The 24,834-nt window shown below is 42.2% G+C and overlaps 2 protein-coding genes across 2 annotated transcripts; one reads left to right on the forward strand and one right to left on the reverse strand.

Annotated features, from left to right (window-relative positions):
* The first annotated feature begins 2,139 nt into the window (after window positions 1-2,139).
* Window positions 2,140-17,729, forward strand: LOC133140876 (ribosome quality control complex subunit NEMF-like). Its single transcript, XM_061261153.1, has 32 exons — window positions 2,140-2,451; window positions 2,849-2,917; window positions 3,193-3,295; window positions 3,382-3,507; window positions 3,807-3,955; window positions 4,473-4,540; window positions 4,625-4,714; window positions 5,343-5,416; window positions 5,653-5,723; window positions 5,903-5,982; window positions 6,121-6,257; window positions 6,912-7,120; window positions 7,630-7,821; window positions 8,009-8,072; window positions 8,478-8,566; window positions 8,912-9,015; window positions 9,664-9,726; window positions 10,055-10,167; window positions 10,501-10,558; window positions 10,776-10,834; window positions 10,972-11,092; window positions 11,842-12,157; window positions 12,672-12,720; window positions 12,812-12,867; window positions 13,617-13,767; window positions 13,928-14,005; window positions 15,096-15,284; window positions 16,106-16,144; window positions 16,457-16,563; window positions 16,653-16,696; window positions 16,792-16,871; window positions 17,198-17,729. Exons 1-32 carry the CDS (start codon window positions 2,393-2,395, stop codon window positions 17,273-17,275), a joined length of 3,285 nt encoding a protein of 1,094 aa, XP_061117137.1. The 5' UTR covers window positions 2,140-2,392; the 3' UTR covers window positions 17,276-17,729.
* Window positions 17,166-24,726, reverse strand: klhdc2 (kelch domain containing 2). The gene is made up of 14 exons (XM_061261194.1): window positions 24,572-24,726; window positions 23,593-23,869; window positions 23,422-23,501; window positions 23,030-23,147; window positions 22,227-22,342; window positions 22,057-22,138; window positions 21,866-21,949; window positions 21,191-21,271; window positions 20,847-20,905; window positions 20,468-20,577; window positions 19,464-19,536; window positions 18,887-18,974; window positions 18,727-18,779; window positions 17,166-18,517 (listed from the first exon to the last, which is right to left on the reverse strand). The coding sequence occupies exons 2-14, from the start codon at window positions 23,830-23,832 to the stop codon at window positions 18,394-18,396; spliced, it is 1,308 nt and encodes a 435-aa protein (XP_061117178.1). The 5' UTR covers window positions 23,833-23,869; window positions 24,572-24,726; the 3' UTR covers window positions 17,166-18,393.
* Between the last annotated feature and the right edge of the window lie 108 nt (window positions 24,727-24,834).

Consider the following 24,834-nt stretch of genomic DNA (forward strand, 5'->3'; position numbering starts at 1 on the left):
CCGGTTCACCCCTCCTTAGGCGACCTGGTGGTCCCGGGCTCCCCCAGGAGCACCATATCGATACCGAACTTAGCGTGGACACCTGATCGACATAGTCCGCAGCAGCTCAGAACCCCTGAGCTCAAGCAATCCACCAGCCTCAGCCTCCCAGTAGCTTGGATGACAGGCGCACGCCACTACGCCCAGCGAAAGCAGAGCAGGCAGTGAGTGCTCATGTAGTGTCCAACTGATGACGTCATTTCAGTGATACAGCTGCCATCCTGTCGTTACATTTTACACCTACAGAGGTTTGCAGATTTTTGCTTCCATTCTTGAAAATAAAGTAACAAGTGTGAACAGTTGCATATAACGGTACAAACACTTGTCACTGGGGAGTAGTAGTGCCCTACAGGTAGACTACATAAAATTCCACTCCAAGGGCCAGTATAACAAACTCAGATTAAGCCTAGCCCTTGACTAAATTCCATTTTCAATGATGATTCTCCATACACAAACTATATTTAGTCCAGGACTAAGCTTAATCTGTGTCTGTGAAAATGTCTCCTACTTTCATTAGTATAGGTTATACTTGGGTATTTGGCGACAGGTTGCCTTGAACGACATTTGAAGAGTTACATAATACCACCCCACACTGGCGCTTCTGCATTATAACAGCCAGAAAAATAGCAGGTTACGTTTCAACCATTAGGGGGCAATATCTCCTTGCACCGGAAAACGCACGGAGATGCAAAAATATAGTGTTTACTGGGGAGTAGTAATACCCTACAGGTAGGCTACATAAAATTGTAATCCAAGGGCCAGTATAACAGATACAGACTAAGTTTAAACTAACTCTTGACTAAATTCCATTTTGAATGATGATTCTCCGTACAAAAAATAAATTTAGTCCACTACTAAGCTTAATCTGTGTGTTTGGAAATGTTCCCTACATTCTAAAGCATAGGTTATTCTTGGGTATTTGGCGACAGGTCGCCTTGAACGACATTTGAAGAGTTACACTATAACACCTCCTACTGACACTTCTGTATTTCAAGAGAGAGAAACATAGCAGGTTACGCTTCAACCATTAGGGTTGAACGCACGGAGACGCAAGAATATATGGCTTGCACAAAGAAAATGACTTTTTATGAGTACTCAATTTGTTCTCTTACGTTCAATGATTGAGATTATTTTTTTCCTGATTTGGAATTGCAAAAGACTGAGTCCCACTGTATTGCTCAGGCTGCACTGCAACGTCTATTCACAGGCGCGATCCCACTACTGAGCGGCACGGGGGCTTTGACCTGCTCCGTTTCCGACCTGGGCCGGTTCACCCCTCCTTAGGCGACCTGGTGGTCCCGGGCTCCCCCAGGAGCACCATATCGATACCGAACTTAGCGTGGACACCCGATCGACATAGTCCGCAGCAGCTCAGAACCCCTGAGCTCAAGCAATCCGCCAGCCTCAGCCTCCCAGTAGCTTGGATTACAGGCGCACGCCACCACGCCCGGCGAAAGCAAAGCAAGCAGTAAGTGGTAATGAAGTTTCGAGCTGATGACGTCATTATGTGATACAGCCGCCATCTCGTGGTTACATTTAGTAAATAGAGGTTTACAGAGTTTTGCTTCATTCTCAAAAAATAAAAATGCCTTTAATGGTACAAATGCTTGGGTTTGTTTGCTGTACGATACACCCGACGTAACTCCTAGCTAGTAATATTTTCCCCATATTTTTACTTAAAATAGTGCTAGTACCCAAATATAACATTGGGATATTGCACGGTAAATTTGGCTACAGTTTAGATATGTGTTCCCCAACGAACAAAAATGAACTCTTCTGTTAGGATACATTTTTGTCTATGTCGGAAAACATGTATCGCATATTGCCTACGCTTCTACACTTTTAACAAATATAATTAGCCTTTCAATTATTTAAAATGACTACCCTGTACCCCATTACAGGTTTTAGCAAACACATTCCAGCCTCCTATCAACCCCTGTGTGGTAATCAGATAATCACAGATTAACCAGCTGGTCACCTCTCACCGTGACACTGCAAATTTAAAATGTTTTACCTTCAATAAATACCGAGTAAATAAGGTAGATCTGCCTAATAGAAAATAAGATATTGATTCAGATACTTTAGTTGGCGCCTATCATTTAAGTTCATGTGAAACTTTTAAAGTTTGATATCATGAATGTTATGTACATGTTTTTTCATCATAATTTGATTCATAAGAAACTACCGACCGGACTTCAAACCACGCCATATCCTCGTTTTACGGCATTTTCGGTCACGAATAATAGCAAACAAACGGGCTTCCGTAGGGAAATCACGCATGCGCACGGCTTTAATGTCGTCTGTTCCAGGCATGTTTTTGCGATAGCTGTCTGGTTTCAAAACTTTATTCACCATGAAAGGTAGATTTAATACAGTCGATATTAGGGCTGTCATCGCCGAGATCAATGCCAAGTAAGATATCATTTTTAAGTTTTCGGGAACATTGCATTTGACAGCTATCTATCGTCTGCTGTGCTAGCCAGGACTGGTCCAATTCATAACTAGCTAGCTAGCGCGAACGAGTGCCAGGTTAAAATTTAGCTGTAGCCATCAGCAAAGACCACAACTAGCATGTCAGTGTATCCATGTCTTTTGGAAATCTGCCACGTAACTGAGATTATAGAGCAAAACTGAGACACCCAGTTAGATAGAGTTGCTATCCTAACGGTATTGGGGGACAGCTAACAAGAGGATGTAATTTAACACATGATACATGTAAACATTCAACGGCATGACATTTTTGCCACTGTTATTTCTGTGAACACATTTTTGTCATTGTCACTCATTTATTTTCTTCCCGCCCTTGCAGCTTCCTTGGTATGAGAGTAAATAACATCTATGATATCGACAACAAGACTTATTTAATCCGTCTGCAAAAGTAAGTTGCTTTGCTGCCATAACAGCGACTTTGAAAATACGTTTTATTATTCTCCTTGTTGAGCTGTATCAAGGTGGACATAACCTTTAGTTCAGGATAATATTAGTTGCGTTATCAAATTACTTCATCAGTCAATGATGCAGCTTTGGTGGTATTTTGTTGGAAGGGTGAAATATTCAATGTTAAGATTTTGGGTCCTTACTGAAACAGACAATTTAATTTAATTGAAATGTATGTCCCTGTAAAACTGATAAATGAAAGGTTCTTTCTTTCAGGCCAGACACCAAGGCTGTGCTGTTGCTGGAGTCTGGAATACGCATTCACTCAACAGAGTTTGAATGGCCCAAAAATATGATGCCCTCTGGCTTTGCCATGAAAGTAAGTATTCCTGATTGCCCTCTTCTGCCGTTGTGTTCAATGAGATGAACTAATTTCCATTAACAATAGTCACTTTGTGACACTAGTGCCGGAAACACCTGAAGTCTCGGCGGATGGTGATGGTGAAACAGCTGGGAGCGGACAGGATCGTGGACATCCAGTTTGGCTCAGACGAAGCAGCCTACCACCTGATAATTGAGCTTTATGACAGGGTGAGAAACTTACATGGTCATTTAAGTGTCCACCCTTATTCATGTAAGGTTGTAAACAGTTCATTCAACTCAGTCCAATTATTAAACTCTCGATAAGCTCAGCTTTGGTTTGCAGATTTGGTTTACAGATGAAGATTTGGTTTACATTTATTCCTGTATCCATTTCTTTGGTGCTGTGAATGGGGAATGGGGCATCGGCACTTGTCATTGGCACGTGTATACTGGCACAAATATATGTTGGTGCGAGTCTTGCAGTGTAGGAGTGCCACAGTGAAGGCATGGGTTTTCCCTTTCCACAGGGAAACATTGTCCTGACTGACCACGAGTATATGATCCTGAACCTGCTGCGTTTTCGCACGGCTGAAGCAGAGGATGTGAAGATTGCTGTTAGGGAGCGATACCCTGTAGAGAGTGCCAGGACCCCAGAGCCCCTTATCAGCCTGGAAAGGTAACCGGGCCACTTGAGGAGAGTGGGATACCTGGTGGACTGAGTAGGGGAAAAAGGGTGGGGTTTGGGGGAATTGTGTGATAGGCCAGTGCGCAAGTTTTCTGTTTATTGCTATAATTTAAAATACAATTAAGCTGTAAATGCTTGGCTGGTTTCTGCCTCAGTGCACATCATGGATAACCAACTTTTATAGATTCCATTAAATTTCATTACATTACATTAATGGCATTTGGCAGACACTCTTATCCAGAGCGACGTACAACAAAGTGCAACGTGCATACCCATAACCAGGGATAAGTGTGCTGAAAGACCCTAGAGGGAAGTACAATTTCAACTTCTACCTGTACAACAAAGATAAGGACTAGGGCATCATCAGATTTATATTTTATTTATTTTATTATTATTATTATTTAGGTGACTGGGATATGCAGCATCTATTTTGTGAAACATTCTTTTAATTGTTTTGGTACATGAATATGTACACAATAACATGAGCTAAATGCATTTATTCTTAAAGGCTCACTGAAATCCTGTCCAGTGGCACTAAAGGAGAACAAGTGAAAAGGATCCTCAATCCACACCTTCGTAAGTGATATACATTACCCTCCAGGCACCCCAGTGTTCCTACAGCCTGCTCACAGTTGTTTCTCTATGTCTCTGTTTCTCCAGCATATGGGGCCACCCTGATCGAGCACTGCCTGATGGAGGTCGGCCTCTCTGGCTTTGTGAAGTTGGACAGCCAGTTTGACATTGCTCAAGGTAACCCTCAGGAGGGCCAGTGCTCACTTTAAAAGTAGATCAGCTCATCTTATGCAGGTGGCAAGCAGAGTAAATTTGTCTATTACTGGTTTTGATTGGAACATCTGTCATTTCTTAACATAAAATTTTAAAGCTAGTCAACTTTCTAGTTGACCAAACTAAGTTGTTCATTGCATTTCTTTCGCCGCAATGGACCTACATGGATCACTCCTATTCTGGTCATAATTGCACCAACAATTTATATTGTGTGCTTTGGTAGTCCCGGCAATAGAATAAATAGTTATACATAAAACAATGCACTTTTCAGCTCTGTTTGTCAGTAACTGACATTATATTTAGACAGAGATTCTGCTGTTGGGTTTTTTATTGGTAAATTTATTGGTGCATTGATTATCAGAAAGGGAGTGGTCCATAGAGGTCCATAATATCACGGCGAACTGCATCTGAAATCTTGAAAATTAGTCGCATGTCAGTGACTGGATGTATAGATAGGTCTCCGGCTAAGTGGAAACATACTTTAATTTCATTTTTGGGTGAACTGGCTCTTTAAGAAATACATTTTGCACTGGAACTAATACTGTAGCCAACAAGCTTCAGAAAATGTTTTCATTCATGCTCTTTTGTTTAGATGCTCAGAAGGTTCTGAAAGCTCTTGAGAAAGCAGAAGAGTACATGGAGAAAACGGCAAACTTCAGTGGGAAAGTAATTAATCTAAAACAACTTTGTCCTTTCATCATTAAGACGTACGGTTGCAATATTACAGTCTTTGCAAAATGTGTGTTTTGGCCTTGTAAACAGTAATTGTTTAGACAAATTATTAAATTTTTATTCTATATGTTTGTGCTTTGAGTATGTAATTATCAGTTAATTAATTGTTTGTGGGGAGTAACACATTAAATATATTCTCAGTTGACTGTATTATCCTCTTTTAATTGTAGGGCTACATCATCCAGAAATGTGAGAAGAAGCCAAGTTTAGCACCAGACAAACCTCCAGAGGAATTACTCACGTATGAACTTGTTAATGTTTCACACGAATTTCATGCTAAAATGTTCTTTTGTGTTGTTCTATATGTTTGGAGGATTGTTTTTTTTAGGATTGGGGTCTTTTTAGGGGTGATGTGTTGATGTGTTGTCCTTTTGCGTAATTCTCCTCTCTGCTATTTTATGACATTCATATCACTGGCAGGTATGAAGAGTTCCACCCCTTTCTGTTTGCCCAACATGCCAAGAGCCCATTTGTGGAATTTGAATCTTTTGACAAGGCAAGTTTTGTTTTTGTTTTTTATTGTTTTTATTGCTTAATTTTTCTGTCTTCAAAGCATTTTTTGCCTTCTGTCTTCAAGTTCAATAGATAATTTTTGAGGTTATTGAGAATGCTAGTTACATATCTGTTACTCTAGGCAGTGGATGAGTTCTATTCGAAGATGGAGAGCCAGAAGATTGATGTGAAGGCCCTTCAGCAGGAAAAGCAAGCTATGAAGAAACTGGACAACGTGAAGAAGGACCATATGCAACGGCTTGAGGCATTGCACCAAGCACAGGTGGGCAGTGGTGCAGAGATACTTTCAACACAAGGGTCAATGAAACTTTCAGATTAACGGGTCTCAAATGCAGCATCCCAATAATCTCACAAGAAAGCAGTAAAATGTTTACTATACTATTCATTTCTCATTACAATATTCAATGGAGAAGAATATACTGTACTATGACTTACAGTGGCTTCAGAAAGTATTCAGACCCCTTCACTGTTTGCACACTTTATTGTGTTGTAGATTTTAATTTTAAATTGATTAAATTGATATTTTTTCCCCATCAATCTATGAATTCCTGCTCATCAGGCTTCACTTGTGGCATGACATGTGAAATCATATTTTTAGAAATTGTTTTTCAAATGTAAAAATCTGAACCTTAAATCTTTCATTTACATAAGTATTCAGATCATTTGTGGTCAGGTACATCCTGTTTGCTTAAATTATCTTTGATATGTGTCCCAATTTCCATTGGAGTCCTGTGTATATAAGGTCCCACAATTCACACCTCGTGTCAGAATGTAATATCCTTCAAAAGTAGGATGTGTCTGTTCTTTATATGATGGCATTGTGATGGCCATAGTTTTTCATTAGAATAATGCTGATGTGTGATGCTGGCAATATATGATGATATGTAACGAATGAGACATTGATGACGTTTTGCAGGAGGTGGATAGGCTGAAGGGAGAGCTGGTGGAGATGAACCTTGCCATGGTGGACCGGGCACTGCAGGTAGTGCGGAGTGCGCTGGCCAACCAGGTTGACTGGACAGAGATTGGCCTGATTGTGAAGGAGGCCCAGGCAGCCGGTGACCCTGTGGCCTGCGCCATTAAGGAGCTGAAGCTGCAGACCAACCACATCACCATGCTGCTCCGGTGAGTCTTCCACAACACTGCACAGACTGTAACAGTCCATGTAACTATACTACTTCGGTAAATTTGGGCCCATTCTAATAACATTTGCATATGGTCCATCAAATAATATTTACATAGAATCAAAAAAATATGTTAAAATACTTAGCCCATATGCTGAGGAGCACTGCACACACTGTAACAAGCTTGTAGCAAAGTGGCTAAGGTACATGACTTGGTGGTTTAAACCCCAGTGTAGCCTCGTTAAGATCCACACTGCTGTTGGGCCCTTGTGCAAGGCCCTTAACCCCACATTGCTCCGGGGGGGATTGTTTCCTGTTTAGTCTAATCAACTGCAAGCCACCTTGGATAAAAGTGTCAGCTAAATAATAAAATAAATATTAATTATTATTATTATAGGAGCTGCAGGTAACCGAGCCACTGAGCCCTCGGCTGTGAGGGATAATGAGTAAGGGTTTCCGCCGGTTACATTTTCATCATCTTTTCAACATGTTCTTGCCATCTCTTCCCAGGAATCCGTATATTGGCTCAGATGAGGAGGCAGAGGAGGAGCAGGAGGAGCCAGAAGAACCAGACGAGAACGAGGGGCAGAAAGGGAAGAAGAAGAAGAACAAGAACAAAGTGCAGAAGACTAAAGCACAGAAGAACAAACCCATGCTGGTTGATGTGGACCTTAGCCTTTCGGCCTATGCCAATGCAAAGAAGTGGGTACCTGCTTGTTCCGTTACAGCTTGTGCAGGTGGATTTGAATCCACCACATTGGTTTAAAAATATATAAATATTGCATGCTTGCTTGAGCATGGTTTGAATGCCTGATACATTTTCAGGAACGTCTCTACTAAAATATTATTTGTATCCTTGATTGACGCTGCCCTTAAAATGTCCTCTCAGATACTATGACCACAAGCGGAATGCAGCTAAGAAGGAGCAGAAAACGGTGGAAGCTGCCCACAAGGTGCTGTGATATGATCATAATTTTCCAGGCCCCCTAGCAAAAGAGATTCACATTATTTGACTTGTTTTTTTATGCTGAAGAAGGTATAAAGCTGGCCAGCTTGTCATTTGCAAGCAAGTATGAAAACATTATAGAGCTAATAGCTAATGTGTTAGCTAGCTTGCTAGCATTAAGATAGATACTAAGTACACCAACAACTTGGATCTAAAACAATAACTGTTCTTATTTGCTAGTATGAAGAAATGCCTGGGGCCATGAACATTTGTGAGAATGTTTGTTAAATCTGCTCAATAGGAGCATAGGAAAAGATTGTTGATCAATTCAGAAATATTATATGTTTGAGTGTAAAGGGGATAATGACATGATTGGGTCACATCCTCATTGTTGATCTCATTTCTGTTTCAGGCTTTTAAGTCGGCAGAGAAGAAGACCAAGCAAACACTGAAAGAGGTTCAGACAGTGACAACCATTCAGAAGGCCAGAAAAATCTACTGGTGAGATCCCTGTGCATCACGCATACACTAAAGTAAGACTCATAATGGATAGTAATAGAAGTGAACATATTACACATGCTAGTGTGTATTAAGTGATCTAAGCCAGTTGTTCTGAACCCTGATCCTGGAGATCTACTGTTCTGTAAGTTTTAATTTCAACCCTAATTTGACAAACCCGATTTGACTACTTATTAACTCAATCAGCTGAATTATCATTAGTTTGGAGTGAAAACCTACAGGGCAGTAGAGCTCCAGATCTTCTTTGACAAATGAGGATGATGAGTTCATTTTTAGTTCATTCGGAATTGTTGCACATGATGAAGGATCTATTACTTCTACTCGCAGGTTTGAGAAGTTTCTGTGGTTCATCAGTTCTGAGAATTACCTCATCATCGCAGGGCGGGACCAGCAGCAGAACGAGATGATCGTCAAACGTTACTTGAGGACAGGTCAGAAAGGGCCTTTGGCCCAGCACACAATGGTCCACTGCTAATGAGGTAGTCACAAAGGAGATATTCTGTTGCTGCAGAATTATAGTTTGTCTACTACCAAACACCACAAGCCATCATTCGCTACCATACAAATGGCTGTCCCTGACTAAATGCATGATGGTTTGTTGTGAAAATACAACAACAATATTGTTTTGTTAAATGTATTTTTAAAAATCCAAATTACTTGCAAAAGTTACACTATAGTGCACGGATTCACTATAGTGCATCAATAATACATTACCGGTAATAGAATTTCATTTCTTAAAAAAAGTTAATAAAAACATGATTTCTGTGAGACTGCATGATTCTGTATCTCACCATTATAATAGAGGCAAGCTCACATCCAAAGTGTTTAGCGGAGGTGCTAGGTAAAAAAAGAAGAATGGAAAGTAAGGAAATAATATCCACACACTGGATCCACATATGCTCCCTGGTGATATTTATTAAAGTGAGCAAGACGGTCTGTAATTAAATAATAATAAATAGAGAGCTCACTTTAATAAATATCACCAGGGTGCATTTACAGCAATTTGCGGGTATTATTTCCCTAATGTATCTCACCACAACATTCAGTTGAGGAAACTGATTCTCCCATCGTCCCCCTAGGTGACATCTACGTCCACGCTGACCTCCATGGCGCCACCAGCTGCGTCATCAAGAACCCAACGGGTGAGTCAGCTCAAATATCGGGGCCTCTCTAGACCATTCCCTCGGCCATTACATAACATACACGTGTACTTTTGAGTAGATGACAATCCTGAATGGTTCAACAAGGATGTGGAAGTGGCAGAGAAGGACGAAACAGTGTTTGGCCAGATTGCGTCTTGCTTTTCTTTTCATAATTTCAGTTCTGACTGACATGATGGAGTACACACTTCCATCATCTTCAGCAGTTTATTGAACTGGTGGCTTTGTTGCCTTTTGGGACAGTGTTTTTGTTCACCCCTCTTGGGGTCTGTTGTCAGGTCTGTGTGACGCTCAGGCTGTGCTGTTGCAGGTGAGGCCATTCCTCCCCGCACACTGACGGAGGCGGGCACCATGGCGGTGTGCTACAGTGCAGCCTGGGACGCCAAGGTCATCACCAGTGCCTGGTGGGTGCACCATCACCAGGTGAGCTCAGCAGTGCCGTACAGTTTGATGGAGGCTGATATCATTGAAATTGTAGTAAGACAGTTATTTGAGGGCAGTGGGTCAAAGTAAATATATTGATCTGCTTAGTTCTGATTGAAAACCAATAAGTGAGTATGTCACAGTCTGTCCTAAACCTGTTTTAATAACTCTCTTATGACTCCCTTCTTGTACTGATCCAGGTTCATCGAATGCTTGCTCCCTTCTACCCCTAGTGCAAAATCACAGTGTTCCTAACTTTTATTAGACCGGTATGGTTGGTGGGTAAGTATCACACTGCTGGTCTGACACCGGTTTGTTTTTTCACTTGTCCAGGTGTCAAAGACAGCCCCCACTGGAGAGTACCTGACCACTGGTAGCTTCATGATCAGAGGTGGGCTACCAGACTGCGCTCTACTTCCTGAGTTCCTAACATTCACTTTTGGACAATGTGCCATTGCAGTGTTGTCGGTAATATTATATATGGTGGGCTGTGATGTTCGGGTAGCTACAAGTTGTACTTCCTCTTAAATTCCTTCTTCGCCAGTTGCGTAAGTGACATGAATTCTAGGCATGGGAGTATATGAATACATGGATGTCTCTGCTCTTAGGAAAGAAGAACTTCCTGCCACCCTCCTATCTCATGATGGGATTTGGATTCCTCTTTAAGGTAAGCGGGGACTTCTCAGGTTCAGGAGCTTCTGAGACACATTCTGGAACAATCCCGACTTTTTTGTGCATGTGTATGAGTAGGCATATAGTGCTGACTATGGTTGAGCAAGATGATGGTGGCAATGGTCTGTGCAGGTGGATGAGCAGTGCGTGTGGAGACACAGAGATGAGCGGAAGGTGAAGACTGTGGAGGAGGACATGGAGTCTGTGACCAGCAGCACTGCAGACCTGCTTGTTGATGGGGAGGAGCTCATAGGTACGGATTCACTCGCAAGCATTAGTATACAGTGCACGTTCACCTGAACATACACATTATTCACATTCTGGAACTGCTGCATGCAGTCACGCAGTCACTCTGTAGTGCCCTGTGTTTCCAGGAAGCAGGTTTTAATAGCAGCAGTGTAGTCCTCCAATGCATGTTCGTCTTGGAGCCACTTATACCACTACTGAATGTCATTAATCATGATTACTAGGTACTGCACTGTTGATTCATGGGCATAGCTTGTGGTTACACATTTGTATTATTTGTTCAGTAGTGTTCACTGTTGTGAATAAATAATACATTTGTGTTGACCAGTATCATTTGTTACCTGATGAGTACTAAATTGTAAATGGCCATTGATACTTAATACAATAATTACTTTGCCATATTGTTATCATAATATGTAAGAATATAATTCAAACTAAATTCTTTTTTGTAATTACAAATATTTTTAAAGGGTATCTTTGAAATATTTTACGTTTGTTTTGAAAAGCAAGCAGAAGAAAAGAAAATCAAATAAATCTTCAGCACCCGGTAGTGTTGCTCTCTCTTTATCCAAGTAAGCACAGCATAGCACTCATTTACCTTGTGTCAATTACCATAAGTTCAACTGAGCCGTAGCCAGTCTCAACAGAATTAGAAAAAGAATTACAGGTTACCTGATCACTGAAGACACAGGGACCTTTTAACACTAAAAGTTTGGAGGGTGATTAGTGTCATTTGGAATTTTGAAATCTTTCCAGGTGAGGACAGTAGCAACGAAGGAGAGGAGGATGATGCTGGAGAGCAAGGAGAAGAAGGAAAAGGGGAGGGGGCTGTGAAGGACGAACCCGCTGCAGAAGATGCAGAAGAGATGGAAGAGGAGGGGAAGGGGCAGGACTCCAAAGAGAATGTGTTGAAGGAATCCAAGGAGGCAGAACATTCAGAGGAGGAGTCTGACCACGAGGAGCTACCAGAGGGAGAGGGGGAGGAGGAGGAGGAAGAGGACGGCGAGGAGGGCGAGGAGGAGATCAGCTTCCCTGACACCACCATCCCCCTGTCCCACCTGCAATCGTCCAGGTAACACAGCCCGCTATCATCAACATAATTTCTGTTGCCCATTACATTGCCAAACAATTTAGAGCAGTGGTCTCTAACCCTGGTCCTGGAGAGCTTCTGGATCTGCTGGTTTTTGTTGTTATTCTGTACTTAATGAATCAATTTGAGCAGTTGATTACACACTTAACTCACCTCACCTCACCTGGATACCTGGGTCTCTGCAGGGTGCTGATTTTATGGTGAAATCAAAAACCATCAGACCCAGTAGCTCTCCAGGACCAGGGTTGGAGACCACTGGTTTAGAGGAACGTTTGAGCACCAGAATGTTTGTAGAGAGCATCGTTGCACTGTCATTGTATTGGAGGGCTGGTCTTGTGAGATTAAGTACAGAGTTAACCTGTTGACCCTTCTTCCCTGGGTGACATTATTTCCAAATACGCTGTCCTTCATGCCTGCCTGCCACCAGTGTACTGTCATATTTTAGGCAAATGCAAGTCATTTACAGGAATTATACATACATTTTCTGTTCCATCAGGGGCCTCCAGAGTGCATCTTCTGGCTTCAAACAGCAATCATCCAATCAGGTGAGACAGACCATCACATTTACCCGACTGTGCTATATAGAGCTTGTGAGTATATCGGGTGTTAAATGGCCATCTGCCTGTCTTCCTATAGTCAGAAGTGGACGTGGATTTGCTGGGGAGAAAACACCTGACAGCCAAGCAACGGAGGTAAAATCCCTGTGAAATGGCATGCAATTTTTGGTAATCAATTTTCCAAACACGGATGGTGCAGTGGGTAGCACTGCCGCCTCACAGCAAGGAGGTCCTGGGTTCGAATCCCCGTTGGCCGGGGGTTCTCCCCGTGTCTGCGTGGGTTTCCTCTGGGTACTTCGGTTTCCTCCCACAGTCCAAAGACATGCAGGTTAGGCTGATTGGAGAGTCTAAATTGCCCTTAGGTATGAGTGTGTGAGTGAATGGTGTGTGTGCCCTGTGATGGACTGGTGACCTGTCCAGGGTGTATTCCTGCCTTTCGCCCAATGTATGTTGGGATAGGTTCCAGCCCCCCAGCGACCCTATTCAGGATAAGCGGGTTAGGATAATGAATGAATGAATTAATTAATTAATTCATTTTCCAAACATTTGGCGGTCTTTTTAAAAAATCGTTTACATTTTTATGTTCTTAATGAGACGTTTAGAAGTTATTCCATTGTTATACCATTGTGTTGTATAAGCGAACAATGAAGTCTTTTTCACCAAAGAAATATAGAGCTTACTTGTATTTTATAGCCAGCTGTCACCAGCTGTTTTATCTGTATACATGCAACACAATCTTATTTGGCTGCCTAGTTCTATATGTGATATTATGAACTCTCTAATATTAGAGTGATAACGGAATATAAGCATGGTCAATGTCCTGCATTATTTCTATATTTCGCTTCAGGACTTTCTTTGGCAAATGTTTCCATCCTGTGTTTCAGAGATATGAAAAAGAAGAAGAAACCACAGGATGGCAGTGAAGACCAGGAAGACACAGAGAGCAAAGGCGAGGAGTCAGTTGCAGCCAATCAGGACAAAAAGAATACTGCCAAAGGCGGAGAATCCCAGCAGCCTTTGAAGAGAGGCCAAAAGGTAAGGTTGTTTTCCTTACATTGTCGTCTTTTAACAGAGCTCTTTACTCTCTCTGCAGGGCCAAATGTTGCTTTTCCAGCTTTAGGTCTTCTGCCTTTGAAGGTCATCCACCTGGTCCTGTCTCAATTATACATTGGTTGTTTTCGGTATTCCCATCCAGAACAAGATGAAGAAAATCAAGGACAAGTATAAGGATCAGGACGAGGAGGACAGGGAGCTACGCATGAAACTCCTGGGGGTGAGCTGCTCCATGATCTAATCAGAGACCAGAGAAGATATGGAAGTCCTTGCTTCTCTCACCCTCACACAGGCAGATATCATTACTGCTTTGTCCGGGTGGACAAAGATATAGGAAACCTAAATACAGATTTTCTCCAATTATCGCAGTGGTAAACAACTCTTGAGTCTGAGTTATAGATAGATAACTTTATTCATCCCCCATGGGGGAAACTCATTTGCCACCACATCACCACATACACAAAATAAAAAACATTACATTTCCAATACAACAGCACTGTAAAAAGCCTCATCTCTCATGACTAACAGCTGGAACCTGCCGTTTGTTCCATCTGAGCTGGCCTTAGTTTGACTTACTGTTCTGAGCCTGAGTCTGAATGGTGAAATGTCTTAACTGTTATTGGCAAATGGACTGCATTACAATTGATCCCTTCGGGAGCAATTGGGGGTTAGATATCTTGCTCTGGGACACTTCGACACAACCTTCTGACTGCCAGACGACCGCTCTTACCTCCTGACATTCACTGTCTCCGGCTTGTATTATATATAGTTTTGACACATCAGGACCAGGGTTACTTACCTCTGCATTATAGTGAAAGCCACATGCTCAGAGCTGAAGGTATTGGTGTACCCTAACTCCTAATATACCGCAAGTAATATTTACAGCACTTACAGAATATTCTATCCCCTAACAATGCAGATGTAATTTCCACTTTCATTACATGGCCGTGTTCATTACATTCCTGTGTAATTAAATGCAGTTAATTACACAGGAAATATTTTGAAATGAAAACACAATGTTTCTACTACGTTAGATCAGTAACCGATTGTTCCTTTTTAAAAACAAATCTGTAAAAATCATAATCATAATAATCTGTAAAAATCCTGATTATAAGTAAATCATTTATCAAGTTCAATTTCAGTACTTGCGACATCTGTGTACTGTCGATATTGATGGTAAGGGTAGAAGCGATTTGATGCGTGTGCAAATTTCAAAACTTACATGGTCTATTTATGGCTGCCTTAATGTACAAGTAGTACTGACTCTGAATAGTTGTGTGCATGCCAACGTTCCCTGTCTGTGTCTTCAGTCTGCAGGCTCAAATAAGGAAGAGAAGGTGAAAAAGGGCAAAAAGGGGAAGGGGAAAGAGGACCCAGCAGTGCGGAGAGGTCCCCAGAAACCAGCACCGAAACCCCGGCCACAGGGGAGCGCTGTGAAGGGCCCAGAATCCCAGGCTGCAGAGGAGGTTCCAGCAGGTGAACAGGAACAAGATGAAAAGGTAGAAACCCCGATTGGCTGGTCACGTAGGATGTTATGAGAAACTAGTGAGCTCATTCCAAATGCTTATTTTTTTTCTTTTACTTCTGATCCGGAAATTGATAAGTCCGCCATCTTAAAGGACATTCCAACCCGTTAAATGTTCCTTCTAGGAGCTAGAAGTAGAAGTTAGGAAGTCCCAATCTTTCCTTTGAGCAAGAAAACATCAGCACATCCTTTGCGGAAGTATTTTGTTTTTGTAAAGCCTGATGCATAAATGATCAACCTGCCCATTTGCCATGTGTGTAACCAACGTTTCTTTGAGATCAATCGCATGCACATCGCTGGGGTTGGAACTCATAAACGTCACTTCAGTGAGCACTAAACTTGTCGTACAAGTTCCCCAGCGCTCTACTACATTTCAGTTATTGACATTCCATTTGGGGCGGCACGGATGGGTTACTCCAGTTTCCTCCCACAGTCCAAAGACATGCACGTTAGGCTGATTGGAGAGTCTAAATTGCCCGTAGGTATGGGTGTGTGAGTGAATGGTGTGTGTGCCCTGCGATAGACTGGCGACCTGTCCAGGGTGTATTCCTGCCTTTCGCCCAATGTATGCTGGGATAGGCTCCAGCCCCCTGCGACCCTGATCAGGATAAGCAGGTTCAGATAATGGATGGATGGATGGATATTCCATTTGCCTAATTTGCCACTTTTCCTAGCATCTCCCGATGGGTGGAGTACAAAAAATAGCAAGAAAAAGAAAAATAAGCAATTGGAATGAGCCCAGTGTCTGGTTAGCAAGGGACTGTGATTCTTATTGCGTGTACCTCTGTGATGCAGGAGGCTGATGACCCAGAACAGGACAACCCTGGAGCAGAGGTGAGATGTGAACAGTGGCCAGTTTTTAAGCTTCCTTTCCTCTCCATATTGCTTGGCCATCAGGCCCATCCATGAACTGGACCCGTGCCTTAACAGAATGAGCCATCCAGCAGCCCTGGCGGAACCATTTTAACATGCTTCTTGTGTTCATTTCCACTGCTAAGAAGCCAGCTAGTTAACTGAACACAAACATAAATACTATATTACTGGACTCGCACATTATTGTAGGATCACTTCAGCCCACCCTGTGTCTTGTTTTGTGCATGGTTGCACATGCAAAGTTGTCTTGTATGATTCCTCCTTCTGCTGTAGGAGGGAGAGAACCTGCTGGTCTCTCTCACGGGTCAGCCTCACTCAGAAGACTTGCTGCTCTTTGCTGTGCCTGTGTGTGCCCCTTACACAGCACTCACCAACTACAAGTAAGACTGTTCTGTCAGTCCCAATTTTTTAAAAATATAACCAAGCTACTGCAGTGTCCTGGCTAAATAAGAGCATTCCTTCCTTCCAGGCACAAAGTGAAGCTGACTCCAGGAACGCAGAAGAAGGGAAAAGGTACAGACACTGATACTGCTGGACAGGCAATGACTTGCCCAAGTGCTGCTCTCTGAGCGAATGCTGACCGTCTCCTGCTTCTCCTCCCTCCACAGCGGCCCGGACGGCAGTGTTCAGCTTCATGAAATCCAGGGAGTCCACGGCCAGAGAGAAGGACCTTTTCCGCAGCGTAAAGGTACGGCAGCTAAGGCCTCTTAGACGGACGACTCTGCCATCAAGCTCCATCTATCTGCAGCCATACGCTACCGTGGGCTTACGCAGCATCTACTCTGTGTGAATGATGGTCTGAAATTGAGTTCCCCCCACAAACCGTAATGGATCTAGCGCAGAGCAGCCAGATTCCCTTCAACATGACAAATTGGCCTCCGCCATGTTTTTCCATTTTGTTCCAGCCAGATACTTTTTTTGTTACTATAAGAAAAAGTAAGCAAGTTCTGGAAAAAAAAAAAGTTCAGGTCATGAAAAAAAGTAATTTTTTTATTTTATTTATTATTATTTCAGGACACAGATTTATCAAGAAACATCCCTGGCAAAGTGAAAGTATCAGCACCCAATCTGCTGGCAGCTAAGAAGAAATGAGCTGTACTGCCTGTAAGAAAGCAGGAAAGGACGAAACACTGAACAGATCCTTGGACTGCTACAATTTGCCAATTTTGAAAATAATTTAGAGGAGAGACCGGGGTTGTTGACATGATGGGAGCTGTGCTGCACTCGGTCGATCCAGATGCCTTTAATATCCAATATGAAATTATACCTTCAGAAGGCTTTATAGCAGACAACTGAAACTTGGATGATTACAAGAATCCCTTCAACTACTGGCACTTTTCCAGTTGACCTTTCTCTACAATCTCCCACCTAAGCAAAATCTAAAAACTTATTTTTACACTTGCATCTTTTCTTTGAGAGAATATGAAGAAACCCTATCCCCTTTTACATTGTACATTTTATGTTCAAGATTTAAATGGCAGGGGGAAAAGGTACACCAAATTGGACAAAGCTGAAAATGTGGATGAAAAATAAAATGTACAACTGAGTAGTGTGACGTACTCAATTGAAGTTACTTTCGTGCAAAACCTTCAAATAGCACAGCTGTTAAATCTCATTGGTTTTCCTCTAGACAATGTAAACAAGGTGACGGGGACAAATCCAGAACATCAAAATTGTCACTACCAGTGCTGAAACTTTTTTTTGTTTTTTTTGTTTGTAAAATATACTTTTTAAACAATTTGCAATATACACATGACAAACCTACACAAAAATATGCTTATTTTATATAATATATTTGATAAAACTAGACATTTAACAAAGGCAAACAGTGTTGGCTTCCTGCATTGGGCAAGCACAACAGTTGCAAGAGACCCAAGGAAGGACTGGCCGGAAAACAGTTTGGCTACACTGGTACTATAGAGTGTCTGCAGTCGTCCGACTTCCCCCTCAGACTGGCCCGAACTGCTAATCAGCACCTTGCATTACATTCACCGGGTATTGAGTAACAAGTACACACAGTTATTTTCATCAAATTCTGGGTATTCTGACCCCATTGGGCAGGAGGGAATGTGCCGGAACGTTCAATGAGCGAGGAAGTCGCATATGAGCTCTGGGGGGAGGAGGGGTTGCAATAAATGCCTCTGTACCAGGGCAACCTAATGCTCTCACTCATTCGCTCTCACACATTCAGGGAGGGGGGGGGGGGAGGTCTAGGACCCCAGCGTGTTGATGCCGTCAAGCCTCTGGGCCAGGCTCTGCAGTAAGTGTTTAGGCAGGGAGTCCCAGGACCCTGCTAGCTGCTCCCTGTGCTGCATCACTGCCTCCATGCAGAACCTAGGGAAGAGGATCCCATTAGTACACTGGGCTGTGGAACACTTGCATGGGGAAGTATGGTGTACAACATGCAATTGAACTGATGTTGGGAGTGTATGGCTGTGTGAGGTGGAGTGGCATTGAGTGCACAATCAATTTAAGCAGAGTGAAGTGACAGAGGGACAGCAATAGGTACTTATCTGTGCAGTTCAATTAAAACGTGCATTTACCGTGAAAGGGACTTGGGCTGCACACTGAAAACCAGTATTTCATTGCTGTGAGCCTGTCGAGAGAATCAGTACAATACAAAATGTTTGCTTTTTAGACGGGCAGAATCGGACAACCCAAAGAAAATGCAACATTGTCCATGTCTGTGGGACTTGCACTCACCGCCCTCTGGTGGGACAGTAGGTTGTTGGCGCAGCCCCCAAACACGAACACCTCGCCCTCAGGCCCGGCGCAGGCTGTGTGCCACAGCCTGGGAACACAACGAGGTCAATCGCATCCACATCGCTGGGGTTCGGAACTCATAACCGTCAGCAATTACATGAGCACTAAACCGGTTGTACAAGTTCCCCAGCGCCTCTACGACATCGAGTTATTTGTAAAATAAATAGGTTGTTTTCAATAGTGCCAAAGTGTTACATAAACATAGATGGCAGCACCATTTTCCTTCCTTCGACTTTCCTGCTCAGAATATAACAGTATTACTAATACCAAATCATACTGATAAAGCAATATAAACTGAATTTTCTTGTTTATTAAAAAAACTGCTATTGACTTATGGTAGCAGCCATTTTGTCAGTAGTATGTGAATGACATGGGCCTTTACTGTACATACACTCTGCAACAATTTCAACATGGCTTCACATTGCAAATTAATACAAAAACACTATCAGTCTTATCTATAGACCATCAATGACTGCTTAAAAATGAAAGTAAATGGTCATTGTACCACATAACCTACCTAGGGTTTTCAGTGTTTCTGTGCTTGAATGGCTTCCACTCGTTCTTGCTCACACAGTAGAGCCAAGCATCACCTGAGTGGCAAGAGACCACACACACAATGAATAACTCACACCTGTGTGCTCCAGAGGAAGAGCTTTGAGGTTGACTCTAGCCTGGCTATACTATTTCATGAGGCCTAAGTCGATTCAAGTCAAGCTGTTTATTCAAGCAGCACATTTTAATTATCAACAGTCACAATTAATGCCAGTTGTATTTATGTCATGTGTTATGTTATGGGTATCACTGTCTGAAATGCATATGCCATAGTTTCTAACATTTTAACATTTTCAAAACTGTAAAATGCATCTATATTTTTCCAGACAATTAATTGGGGAAACTTTAAATTGCCCATTTTTTTTCTTAATTCACCAATAACGACAGGAAAACTTTCAGGCATAATTGGTTTCCATTGTGGATATTTCCACAATTCAACTTCAATTTACTGAAAAATAGCATGAATACCCTGTATTATTGAGAGAAAAATATTCTATAGAAGTAAAGCCAACAAATATGCAAATGCTCCACTAAATCATCAAAAAACTCAACTAGCAACAACGTTCTTTTAAATGGTGTGCTGTCAACATAACGGTTATTTTCATTTGCATAAGACTGAATAATAAAACAGTAGTATTCAGACTGCTGCTTTAGGTTGCATAGTTATGACGTTAGTTATGTGACGGTTAAAAAATATGCAAAATATGTAAACACGTCTTTTCCCAGTTGAACTGAAATTAAACTGGTCTGGCTATGAAAGACAAGCCTTACTTCACCTACAAAAATGACTTCAGTTCACACGTTCAGCCCTGTCCTGAAATGTCCTGGATATGTTGTTTTTGGCTTCATACCGTTAAGATCTGCTTAAACTGTCCACTCAACTGAAGTAGGCTCAAAGAAGTGAGGCATTGCAGCTCCCCTCCCAAAACGCCAGAAATTCAAACATGCAGCTGGCCGCCTATGACTCACTGAGTGTTTGTTTGTCTGTTGTGAAGCCTCCAAACAGGAAGATGTGGTCTGGTGACACAGGGATGAAGGAGTGCCAGGATCGGCCCACTGGACCATACTGAGGGACACTCCTGTAGGGGGGTGATAGACATGAGGGAGTTATGGCCAGAACTGAACAACCCACAACAACCCACACAAGTCTGAATAACACTCAACTAATCAGACAACATTTTAAACAAAAACGTAGATGATTCTTCCATAGAACTGAAACACTACTACATCCTCACTGCTTTTAGTCCCAGCAAAACTACCATGAAGAGAAACATTTGCCTCATATTAAATAATGAAAAATATAAAACAATTGAAGTGGTTAGAAAGAAAAGACTAGAGCACAACTCACATTTCATTCCATTCCCAGGTATCCATGTTGATGTAGTACAGGTCATTCAGGCGATACTCCTGTCATGGTAAAAAATGTCGGATTTCATTTAGATTTAAACAGCAAAATGATATTCTTAATCTGTTTAGTGCATTAAACCCTTATCCAGAGAGACTATAATTACTATATAATCACATTATTTATTTAGTGCTTAAAGGCACAATGTGAGCTTGTCACAAGGCATTCCATCACACAATCCTCAGGGTCCACAGCTCAAGCCACTACACTCTCCAGAGGCTACGTTTTTTACTTTATCGGGATGGTTTTAAGTACTGAAAATTCTTGGAATGAAAAACAAGATGTACCCTGTAGCGACCACCAAACAAGTAGCCCCGGTTTCCAATGGTAGCACAGGCATGGGCAGCCCTGGGAGAGGGGTGGTTTCCCTGGTAGGTAGAGTGGAAAATCAAGTTTCAATCATTTCTGTGAAGCCATTTGGGTTGTACCATGCATTCCTCCATTGCATATCATGGAACAAGTTTGTTTTAATTTACTAAATTTACTTAATTTACTAGACCAGAAGAATACACTGAAAGGTGGTGGATGTGATTCCTCTCTCAAGTGAACCAGGATGGGTAATTGTCACACTGGCAATCTGTGGCAGTGTTTATTTTGAGGTTGGGGGAAAGGTGTGAAGGCATTTTGTCAGAACAAACACATCCTTTGACGTGTGGATTATTACAAATTATGCTGCTCTAAACTGTGCTATACTTGGGTCAATCAAGCTAACTGCGAGGTTACTTAGAATATACAAGTCTTTAAAAAACAAATTTATTAAAAATATATACAAATTAAAGTCTATCCTGGTTATTTACTCAAAACAGGATACACTACCACACAGAGTCTTTATGTGCAACAATCATCAGTGCTTAACTATTTGCCATACCTGGCTTTATCGCATCTGCCAAAAACCCTGGGGCAGAGAACCATGACATCACGTATGCAGCATAACAATACTGTCATATCACATGCAATAATACCTTTATGACTGGTTGAGTCCAGACAAAAGTCTCCAGGTCCAGCACATGGATATGATTGTTCCACCCCCTTCCAGCACCATTAGCCTGCAATAACATAGATATGCCACTCAGCATGGAGTGCTGTAGGAGATCGCCTGCTAAACAACTTGTGTTCATACGATTAAATGAGTAAAGTCCTGCTTCTGTCTCACCCAGAATGAAGTCTCATCATATTCAAAGGTTCCAAGGTGACCTCCGACTGCAGCATAGCCGTACCCTCCGAAGAACACCAGCCTTTATCATTGAGACAAGGTATGTGGGTCAGATGCAAGCCCCCAAACTCTGGTCTGCTCCAGTTAGATAACATGCAGCTGGTCCTGACCTGTTCTTATGCACCCAGCAGCCCAGCTTGTCCTTCGCGGAGGGGCAAAGCCCCTTCAGGTCCCTCATCTTCTCCCATCGCAGTGCCCCTGGTGTCCTCAAGGGGAGCCGGTAGAACTGTGGAAGGATAGCAGGGGCACTAATGAACAGGAATGATAAACAAATATGATGACCAAGTCATTTGACTTGGAATAGCTCGGTGTGGGTAACCGGACTCAAGGTAGAAGCCGCCAAATTACATTACTTACAGCCGTTCGGCAGACACTCTTATCCAGAGCAACGTACAATAAAGTTCAAAACCCTAACCAGGGACAAGTGCGCTGAAAACCCTAGAGGGAAGCACAGTTCCAAGTGCTAGAAGTGTCCAAAGAGATAAAAACTTGAACCCTTGTAGATTAATTGGATAAACTGACCAATAAGCAGTAATAAAGTAGTTCTGGCAAAATATAAACGTGATAATAACCATAGACAGTATTCGGGGCTAATTAGAAATCACAGGGAGCTGGGGAGGGGAGGAGAAAGGTGGGTCATTAGTCTGTGCTTAAAGGTGGTCAACGTTTCTGCTGTTCTGACCTTCACAGGAAGGTCATGACGTGAGAAACATCAAACCAAGCCGGGTGTCTGGACAAAGGAAATGTTGTGGAAGGCATCAATGAATGAATGAAAAAATCCTAAACATTTAAAACAGCTTGCTCGGGTGGAGTGGATACTATGCAAGTGCAATGCCACATGGGGAGGGGCCAAGGCCACTGCTGTGCTGAGGGGTCAATGGCCCAGTGGGACGTGGGTGTCTGAGGTACTCACCCGATTGGTGTTTCCCCGGGAGTGGTGACCTCCAAACAGATAGAGGACGCCCTCAACACACACGGCACAGCTTCCCGACATGGAGGGGGGAACATCTCCTTCAGTCATCCGCTTCTTCCTGTACACACAAGGGGTTTATCTGTTTTTACTGACTGTTTTAACGCTTTACATATGACTGTAATGTATTAAATAAAACAGTTGTGCACCCTACCTTGTAGTCACAACAGCAAAGACTGCATGAGGTAGACAAGGTCACTTATATAAAGATGTAGTAAGAACGCACCCATATAGCCTAAATGCTAATCTGACCTGTAATGATCTTATCAACATGCATGCACCAGCACAAATTAATCCACATTCTCCTGTAGATTACGCAATAAGAATCAAAATACCATCTTCCGGTCTCGGTGTTGTAAATCCATATTTCATTCCTTGGCAGGTAGAAGTCAAAAAAGCCAGTCGTCTGGGTGTTCTGCGATGCAAAGAAACAAATAAATGATCAAGAGAAAAGATACATACTACTTGACTTGATAATAAAATGAGTGATGTTTTTGAACATATACCTTATATCCTCCCCATACAAAAATATAGTTTTCATCAATCACAGCTATATGGCCACTGCGTTCTGCTGGCATGTCCATTTCAAATGCATCCTCACTGGGTGGGGATAACTCATGATCTTCCAACTGCTCCTCTTCCTCTTCTTCGCCCACCCAATCAAGCTCCTCATCTTCATCAGATTCATCTTCCTCTTCCTCTTCTCCCCCTTGTAGATCAATGGGTTCGTCCATCTCATCTGCCATGGTCAGCCAAGTTACGCTTTCTTTCTCTCTGGCACACCTGGAGCATCAGAATGAGACAAAGTTAAATTTAAATTTAAACAAACTAAATAAAAGTGTAGCAAAGCTAGCAGCAGCATATCAGCCCTTAAGTTACACAATGCGCCAAAAGTTAGCAAAAATCTGCTTCCACGAAAGCAGAAAATAAATTAAAGCTTAACGTCACCTTTGAAAAAATACTGTACTCGCTAGGAAGATGACTACAGACAACGTTGACTACAGTCTAGTCTTTCTTTCTAACAATGAGAATAACGAATCATCGCAACATTGCTAATTGGCTACAAAAGGACAATCATTTCTACTTAGCTAGCACATGAAATAAATGAACGTTAGCCAAGTTCGTGGAGGTTACGAAACTCGGGAGTCCACGAATGTTTTCATTTGGCAGTAGGCAACATGCCGCTAGCAAGCCAGTCCACATTTCGTCAGTAACATGCACACAGCTAATAAAACAACGACATTGCCTTCTTGCACAATACGCACAAGTTACTGTTTGCGATAAATTACGTTACTTAGTTGACATAAGATTTAATTAACCAATTGAAAAAATCATGCGCTACCATAGCTAGCGTTACAGCAGTGTTAGGTTTGATACCCATTTTGTTGCAATAAAACACAGAAAACATATTCTTTCCTGCTAATCAAGTATTGCTGTTGGGTATATATTTGGCTTTATTCACGTGTATTTTAAGTTCAAACTTACTTTTTGCTGAAGGTCTGATATTTCAGAGCTTGTCCTTTCACGGCTCCAGCTAAGTGGCAGCTAGGTCGCTCTTGTACGGCGAGCCTTGTTTACACCGGAAGTGTAATTGGGTATCTATTTCTTTCTGTAGGCCTTCGCTTGCAGTGAAAATCGTGCAAGAACGTCGCCATGTCTGTAAGGTCAATTTGCGACCGTTTTTCTCCAGAAACCCCATACATAAACACATTTCTAAATGAGTAACACACGCGTTATTTTATTGTGAA

This window comes from Conger conger, chromosome 1 (assembly GCF_963514075.1).
Source record: "Conger conger chromosome 1, fConCon1.1, whole genome shotgun sequence".
In the NCBI taxonomy this organism is placed as follows: Eukaryota; Metazoa; Chordata; class Actinopteri; order Anguilliformes; family Congridae; genus Conger; species Conger conger.